At 38.4% G+C, this 8,937-nt stretch overlaps 1 protein-coding gene across 1 annotated transcript; it reads left to right on the forward strand.

The window, feature by feature from the left end:
* The first annotated feature begins 2,265 nt into the window (after positions 1-2,265).
* On the forward strand, positions 2,266-7,790 carry LOC125187632 (chaperone protein ClpB3, chloroplastic). The gene is made up of 10 exons (XM_048084252.1): positions 2,266-2,616; positions 2,700-2,918; positions 3,492-3,729; positions 4,020-4,215; positions 4,516-4,570; positions 4,679-4,829; positions 5,049-5,357; positions 5,797-6,062; positions 6,302-7,228; positions 7,318-7,790. The coding sequence occupies exons 1-10, from the start codon at positions 2,383-2,385 to the stop codon at positions 7,645-7,647; spliced, it is 2,925 nt and encodes a 974-aa protein (XP_047940209.1). The 5' UTR covers positions 2,266-2,382; the 3' UTR covers positions 7,648-7,790.
* Positions 7,791-8,937: the final 1,147 nt, after the last annotated feature.

Below are 8,937 nucleotides of genomic sequence, written 5' to 3' on the forward strand. Positions count from 1 at the left end.
ACGAACCGACGGATTCCAGTTCGTCGAAAACCGCCGGTTTCGACCAAAAACCTGGCAGTTCCACCGTTTTCAAAATTTGAATTTCAAAATTTAAATTTAAGTTGAGCTCAAGTCCTTTTCCTTTTTTTTCTTTTTTTTTTCTAATTGTTTCAACTTTACTTTTAATATATATTTTTTAAATTGTAATTTTGTATCTATATTTTAAATTCAAGTGTATAGTTGTATACTTGTATTGTTGTATTTTTTAACTTGTAAGTTGTAACTTGTAATTGTATTGTAGAAATTTACATTCAAAGTTTCAAATCAATAAAATTGCAATTCTTTATCGTTATCAATTTCTCTTTGAATTGTACTATAGAATTTAGAAGTAATAACTATAAGATTTTTTTTAAAAAATAAAAAATAAAAAAAACAAACCGGAACCGAACCGGAACCGGCGAAAAACCGGCGTTTATTAACCAGAACCGAAACCGCCGTGACCGCCGGTTAAACCGGAACCGGAACCGTCATAGCCGGGCCGGTTACGGTTCAAGCATGTCATGAACCGGAACCGCCGGTTTTACGAACCGTGGCCACGTATAGCTGGAAGTTTGGTTGTTCGATACCCAATGGAAACTTGAGGATTGAAGAATTCACTGTTAATCTCGAAGATGTTGATTTTTCATTTTGTGACAAAGATATCTTTAAGAGCATGTTTTGCAACCAGAATGCCACTCGACTGTCACAGTTGAGGTGTGGATTTCGGACTTGTTATCCATCTGCATATATATCTTCATTAATCACTACTCCGTATATTTTGAAACTCCAATTTGATTATCTAATCACTTGTAGAACATGACTTCTCGGGGACTTCTTGTATGATGAGAAATTTACACAGTCCAGTAAAATTCACGACTTTTCATACAACATTTAAAATTCAAGAAAAAAATCAAATTATTTTAAAAGTTTCTGACTGTGCGGGCAATTTGCCCAAAATTCCGATAGTTTAATCACATTAATTGCCTAAAATTCAGATAGTTTAATCACATTTATATCTCATTGTTCCGCTTGTTTAGTCTATCTTCCTTACACTAAAAAAAAAGAGTTTACTACCCGCTGATCTATTGATATTACGTCACTAATCAATATTACTTACGGATTTGTTAGTCCCTAAACAACATTAATCAATATTACTTACGGATTTGTTAGTCCCTAAACAACATTTTTTGGATAAATACATCCTCAAATAAGTTACTTTCTTTTATTTGACTATAAATACTTACTTGTTTTTTAAATTCATGCCTAAGGCTTCAAGTCGGACGGAGGAATTATAATACTGTAGTTAAAAATGTATTTCATCAATTTAGGATCTTGGTTGGGGAAAATGTACGTTGCACTTGCTTGTATGATCATGTTTTTAGACATGTCGGTGTGTATGTTTTGAACATAGAATACGTTAAATTTAATGCATTGTAATTTTGATATAGAACCGCTTTTTGTCAATTAGCAGATGATAGTAATAACTTTGAAGTTGTGATTTACTTCAAGATATAGTCTATAAAGAATGCAACCCAAATAAAATTTTATTCGTAGCTAGTTAACTTTTTGACCAAAAGGGGAAACCATTACCATGATCTCTATCATGAATATATGTAGGAGAATTTAATGATTTCGTCATGTTTAAGTCAACTATCAAATACGCTAACACTTTAACATGAATCGCTTATTCAATATGTTTGTACTACAGTCTACATGGTACGATTGAAATGGAAAAAAGAGGCGCAAATAAAATTCCTCGCTCTTCCTTTGTCAAAAGAGATACAGATTACGATAAAAATAAAGATAAATTTACACAAATATACATAAATAAAATTTGAATCGGACCATATCTAGCTTTACTCAAGAAACTATATACTCGCGTTTAACACAAACTTTAAACAAAACCCTAAACAAAGACTCCATTTTGGCATGGATTTTGATCAGCATTTCTTCGATTTTTATTTAGTTAATACAAAGTTCAATTTGACATTTTTTGTATGTGATTATAAAGTTTTAGCTTGTTGTGATTTTCACTATCATTCATATTTTTGATTTTATTTTATTTTATTTTATCATTGATCTCTATTTTTTGTGGACTTAACAATTAGGTTGATTATCATCCGTTGGATGGAGGAAGTTCGTAATGGAGGGCAGCGCCACGTGGATGAAGAAGCACCAAATTGATGGTGCGCTCCCTTGTAAATAGAGCAAAACCTCACCATCGCGAACTTTCTAATTTCTTCACTCGAACCTCCCAGACTACTCCATCTTCTCCTTTTTAAATTACTCCCAATTTCAAGATAATTAATTATTTCTTCACCGGAAATTTATCCACAGCTGACTAAATTCACCGAATTCCTTTCAATGGCGTCGGCGTCCTCCTTCGCCCCCGTGCGGCTTCACTTGCCGCGCCCGGACACCGCCATGTCCCCTCAGGCGCTAGTATCTGTTAATTTCTCAACCAATCTCGGCTCTCTCACTTCGCCTAATCGGTTGCAGTTAATGCACAACAGTGTTGCATTGACCAGACAATTGAGTAGATTTCATCGAAAGTCGCGCTCATTCAGCGTGCGGTGTGATGCGTCGTCCAATGGAAGAGTGAGTCAGTTGATTATTGATATTTTGCTGTTTTTAGGGTTGAATGTTGTTGAGTGGTGTGATTTTCTTGTTGGTGAGAACAGATTACGCAGTCGGAGTTCACGGAGATGGCGTGGCAAGCGATTGTGTCGTCGCCGGAGGAGGCGAAGAGCAATAAGCATCAGATAGTGGAGACTGAGCATTTGATGAAAGCTCTTTTGGAGCAGAAGAACGGCCTTGCTCGTCGGATATTTTCCAAGGCTGGGGTGGATAATACTAGACTGCTTGATGCTACTGAGAAATACATTCAGCGTCAGCCCAAGGTAGTTTGATATACTAGTTTATTGGGTAATTGATGTTGCTATGGCTGTTTATGATTAAGCCAAGTCAGGTCGGTTGACATGAGGATTATTTGACTGGATTACTCATTACTGCAGTTAATGTGTAAGGGTTTAGTATTCAACATTTCACTTGAAATCTGCACCAAGTGGGTGTTCATTTAGCTTATCCTACTGTTCAGTTAAGTTATCAGAAGATCTACTTTGCATTTTAATGATTTTACCCCATAATTGCTAAGAAGTGTGTGGCATTTGGTAAATATACACTATCAGTAAAGGAGTGAATAATAGGCAGTCATTGTTGGATCTCTGGCTTATCACGAGATATGTAATGAATGCTTATGTTAAGGAATATGCTCAGAATGGTATGTGCAATAGCGGTTTGTAAGACATGCTAGTGGCCGTGAGTGTTAGTATTTTTTTTTTTTTGCTTCTGAAATAATTGTACCTGTGCAAAATTTTTGCTACATGTATATTGGTCGGTTTTCCTAGATCTTCTTTGGTCGTATATCAAGTGACCTGGTAATTAATAAGCCACTGGGTTTAAAAAATAACCAGGTTCTTGGAGATTCAGCTGGATCAATGTTAGGACGAGATTTGGAAGCACTGATACAGCGAGCCAGGGATTACAAGAAAGAGTTTGGCGATTCATTTGTCTCAGTAGAGCATTTAGTTCTTGGTTTTGCAGAGGATAACCGGTTTGGGAAGCAATTATTTAAGGATTTCCAGCTTTCTCTGAAAACGGTTAAAGATGCCATTCAGTCAATAAGGGGAAAACAGACTGTTATTGACCAAGGTATAGTGACTTGAGTTTTTCTTTATTTTGTGATGTTGTGACTTTTCATGCTAAAAGTGTAGAACTATGCAGTTTTTTTGCTTAATGATCGAGGTAGACTGTTATGATGTAGCTTATGTGCATTAAGTTGGTCATTAGTGCATCCAACTAGATTTTGTAGGTCATCGTTGTCCTATAAGGATTATGATTAATTGTTAGTCTTTGCAAACTGATCTGTGTTTTGAACCATGCCAGTCATGTTTTATCTTTAATATAGTTAGGAACAAAACTTATCTTTATGGTTTCAACAGATCCTGAAGGAAAATATGAAGCGCTAGAAAAATATGGAAAAGATTTAACAGCCATGGCAAGAGCAGGAAAGCTGGACCCTGTTATAGGAAGAGATGACGAAATACGCAGATGCATTCAGATTCTTTCAAGGAGAACAAAGAACAATCCTGTTTTAATTGGTGAACCTGGTGTTGGGAAAACTGCAATATCTGAAGGGTGAGCCAGCAATCTTTTCTATCTTTATCATATAGCAACATTGTATAATCAGTTAGCGTATCTGTTATGTACACACCTAATTTGTTTCAGCCCTTATTAGTCAAACTGAACTATGCAGGCCAGGTGTGTAGAAGCTAAATATATATCATATTAGTCAGAGGATTGAAATTCACGAGGGATATGGATCTGCTTAAGCAATATTAAACCAGATTTCTTTTTTTTCCTCTTCAATTCTAATGCACCACAGCATTTCTCATTTCCTGTTTTTGGTTACAAAGTTTTAATAACCCTTGCTGACAGGCTGGCCCAGAGAATTGTGCAAGGAGATGTTCCTCAGGCTTTGATGAATCGCAAGGTAGGTTAAGCTTCATATCAACAAACATCTGTATTCTTCTCTAACTACCTTCATGCTTTTACTTGTGAGACATTTGATGGTAAAGCAAGCTTACCTTTCTTCATGTAGTTGATATCTCTTGACATGGGAGCTCTCATTGCTGGTGCAAAATACCGTGGAGAATTTGAAGATAGACTGAAGGCTGTTCTTAAGGAAGTCACTGATTCAGATGGCCAGATAATACTTTTTATTGATGAGATTCACACAGTAGTTGGTGCAGGTACTGCTTTGTTAGCTGTGTTTTTACAGTTGGTGGTCCAGTGTTCTTACCTGAGGTTCTTTTTTCTCCATTTTTCTGTTTTCATTCGACGCCTGCCTACTGTTCTAATGCATGTACTATGCAGCTGATTACATATATAGCACTTCATTTTATGTTGCACCATTCTTAACAGTGCTTCTAGTCTTCTGAGACTGTACATGGCCAATTTGTGTCTCTTAGGTGCTACAAATGGTGCAATGGATGCTGGAAACCTCTTGAAACCCATGCTTGGTCGTGGAGAGCTCCGATGCATTGGTGCAACCACATTGGATGAGTACCGTAAGTACATTGAAAAAGATCCGGCCCTGGAACGGCGGTTCCAGCAAGTTTATGTAGACCAACCTACTGTGGAAGACACCATCTCCATTCTCCGTGGTTTGCGTGAGAGATATGAGCTGCACCACGGAGTTCGAATTTCAGATAGTGCACTCGTTGAAGCTGCAATTTTATCAGATCGCTACATCAGTGGGCGCTTTCTTCCTGACAAAGGTACAAACCGTTTATAGTTTAGTTGCAAAAGATACCCTTTCATACATCCCTACCATTTTTTTAATTGTAGTACGCATCATATATTATACGTACAGGAGATATATACTTATTTTACAAGTTTCTTCTCATGGTTTTTTTCTTGTGAATGCATATCTTGATTATCGTACTAATATTCACTAGTTGTTTGCTTTGCCAATATAAGGGATACATATCTGTTTCATGTGTGCAACTGTGATATGCTCATGATTGCCTGAGGTTTGTAAACTATGGTTAGAAAAAAATTGTTAGAAACAGAAAGAATCAGTATCAGATGTGAATACTGATACTGGTATGTCCATATAGTGAAGGAAAAGATAAAAACTAATTTTGTCTAATTAGTTGCACATACTGACTTTTCACCTGATAGCCTGACTCCCATAGTTCACTTATCCAATTGCAGCCATTGACCTGGTTGATGAAGCAGCTGCAAAACTAAAAATGGAGATTACCTCAAAGCCAACAGCTCTTGATGAAATCAACCGTGCAGTTCTTAAACTTGAGATGGAAAGGCTATCACTGAAAAATGATACTGATAGAGCGACAAAAGATAGGTTGAATCGCCTTGAAGATGAGCTATCCCTCTTAAAGCAGAGGCAAACTGAACTGAATGAGCAGTGGGAGCATGAAAAAACAGTCATGACACGCCTTCAATCTATTAAGGAGGAAGTATGGGCTTAATCATTTGATCTTGGTTTTATTACAAGTATATTGTCATAATTTCAGTACATCATGGTGATTTAAATGTATCATTAGATAGGGGCATGACTATGTTGTGCAGCTATCTAATGAAAGCGTCCATAATAAATGGTTAAGCATATATGTGAAATGGCTTTGCCAAATCTTCTTGCTGCTAAGTAAAATGAAACAATTAATTCATTTACAGATTTCTAACTTTGTTTTGACAGATTGACAGAGTAAATCTTGAGATCCAGCAGGCTGAGCGAGAGTATGATCTTAATCGTGCGGCTGAGCTGAAATATGGAAGCCTTAATTCATTGCAGCGTCAACTTGAAATTGCAGAGAAGGAACTGGATGAGTATATAAGGTCTGGGAAGTCAATGCTTAGGGAAGAAGTTTCTGGTAGTGATATTGCTGAAATTGTAAGTAAATGGACCGGTATTCCTGTTTCCAAACTCCAACAGTCTGAAAGGGAGAAGTTGTTGCATTTAGAGGAGGAGCTACATAAACGTGTGATTGGTCAAAATCCAGCAGTTACAGCAGTTGCTGAAGCTATACAGAGATCAAGGGCTGGCCTCTCAGATCCTCACCGTCCAATTGCTAGCTTTATGTTCATGGGTCCCACAGGTGTTGGAAAGACAGAGCTGGCTAAGGCTCTCGCATCCTATTTATTCAACACAGAAGATGCTCTGGTAAGAATTGATATGAGCGAGTATATGGAGAAGCATGCGGTCTCACGATTAATTGGGGCCCCTCCTGGCTATGTTGGATATGAAGAAGGAGGGCAACTGACAGAGACTGTTCGGAGGAGGCCATACGCAGTTATTTTGTTTGATGAGATAGAGAAGGCTCACTCTGATGTATTCAACGTGTTCCTCCAAATCCTAGATGATGGTAGAGTAACTGACTCGCAAGGACGCACTGTTAGCTTCACCAACTGTGTAATTATCATGACATCAAATGTGGGTTCACAATATATACTGAACCAGGATGATGATGACACTTCTAAGGAGATGGCCTATGAAACTATAAAGCAAAGAGTAATGGATGCCGCAAGATCAATATTCCGTCCAGAGTTCATGAATCGAGTGGACGAGTACATCGTATTCCAACCTCTTGATCGCGATCAGATCAGCAATATTGTCAGGTTACAGGTAAAGCGTCCTCTTTCTTCCTTCTGATATCTTTTCATAGCTGTTGAAGTTGGGTTTGATTGGATCTAACTATATATGGCTGTTGACAGTTGGATAGAGTGCAAAAGAGGATAGCAGATCGAAAGATGAAGATGAAGGTGAGTGATGGTGCAGTACAACTCTTGGGTAGTCTGGGATACGATCCAAACTATGGGGCGAGGCCGGTGAAACGTGTGATCCAGCAATACGTTGAGAACGAGCTGGCAAAGGGGATTTTGAGAGGAGACTTCAAAGATGAGGATACCGTACTTGTGGACACTGAAGTCTCAGCCTTTGGCAATGGGCAGTTGCCTCAGCAGAAGCTCGTCTTCAGAAAGCTGGGCTCCGGCTCTGATGTGGACCAAAGAAGCCAAGACCAAGTGTTTTCACCAACGCAATGATAATAATCTCTCAACCCTGTAATTCTACATAACTGTATTGGTATAGAAATAATTGAGCATTAAATTAAACCTTTATAATCAAGTTGAGTGTGTAGTCTTTTAAATGCACTAAATAAAGACAACCATTGCCCATTGGTATATTACATACTCTGAAGCTGAACCTTCATTCTAATCATCATACATTGTACAAGTACAACTCAAAAATAAAACTGTCAAAACTTGCAAACAAAAAACCTCTAAGGTTTATTCTTTCTCAGTTTCAAAATACAGTTCTGCTCTACGAGGCGGGAGATGAGCGTTTCGTAGTTTCTCACTGAACTTTTCACCGCCCCTTTCCGTCTCTCAGCGGAGTTTACTCACACTTTCCTCCATCAAACACTGGAAATCTTTCTGTTGGTGGTGATTCCTTCTCACATCATCCTCTCTCCAATTTCTTTTTCGCTCTCCCTTCTTATCTTTGAGTACTAGGATTCTCGTCCTCCCATATTGGACTCTCATATATCTGTTTCTGCTCGAAACGATGCTTATCTTTGATTCTTGAAGGCTTGAGAGGGTGAATCAGAACACAACTATTTACAGAATCATCTGCTCTGATTTTGTCCACCCTAGTACACCTAAATTTAAGCCATCTTGGAGCATTACTTTTCTCGGGCTGATACATTGTTTTTCCGGTTCGGAACTTGAGATTCATGGGCAGATCATGTTCATCTCCGGGCTTAACTACCCTAGTCATTCTCCTCCTTTTCCTCTGAGACAAGGTCGTGTCTGAGGCGAGTTCATCTGATTCTTCGTCATCATCTCAATGAAACGAAGATGATGGAGCATCTGCAACGTTTAAAAATGAACTCATCCTTCTTGCTCTCTCGATCACCTTCTTCTTGGAACGATGGAGATGGTCGTGATGACTCAGTGTTAACCCTCTTCCGAGGAGACAACAATTTCACCACGCCAGTTTTTCCTACTCGACTCATTGCTGTGTTAAGAGGACAAAAGTGCACCTCCAGACAACATGGATGGCTGCCTACTTTGGACATCCTCGTTTCGTCTTCGTTTCCCACACACACCATCCGAGCTGTGGCGAGGCGAGGATGGTTTAACTTTAACTTTAACTTTCTGTTTAAACATTTTACTAGCAACAGAATTGCTTTCCTCCACTTGAAATACACCTCTCTTGGATGAAGTGTTGTTTTGCCTCGGGGAATGATTTTTAGTTTTGGGAGAAAAGGATTTGGCATCAGAAGAAGGCGAAGGTTGGCCATTGCCAGCTTCCTTCTTCTTAGGGGAAGGGAT

The sequence above is a fragment of the Salvia hispanica genome, chromosome 5 (assembly GCF_023119035.1).
Source record: "Salvia hispanica cultivar TCC Black 2014 chromosome 5, UniMelb_Shisp_WGS_1.0, whole genome shotgun sequence".
In the NCBI taxonomy this organism is placed as follows: domain Eukaryota; kingdom Viridiplantae; phylum Streptophyta; class Magnoliopsida; order Lamiales; family Lamiaceae; genus Salvia; species Salvia hispanica.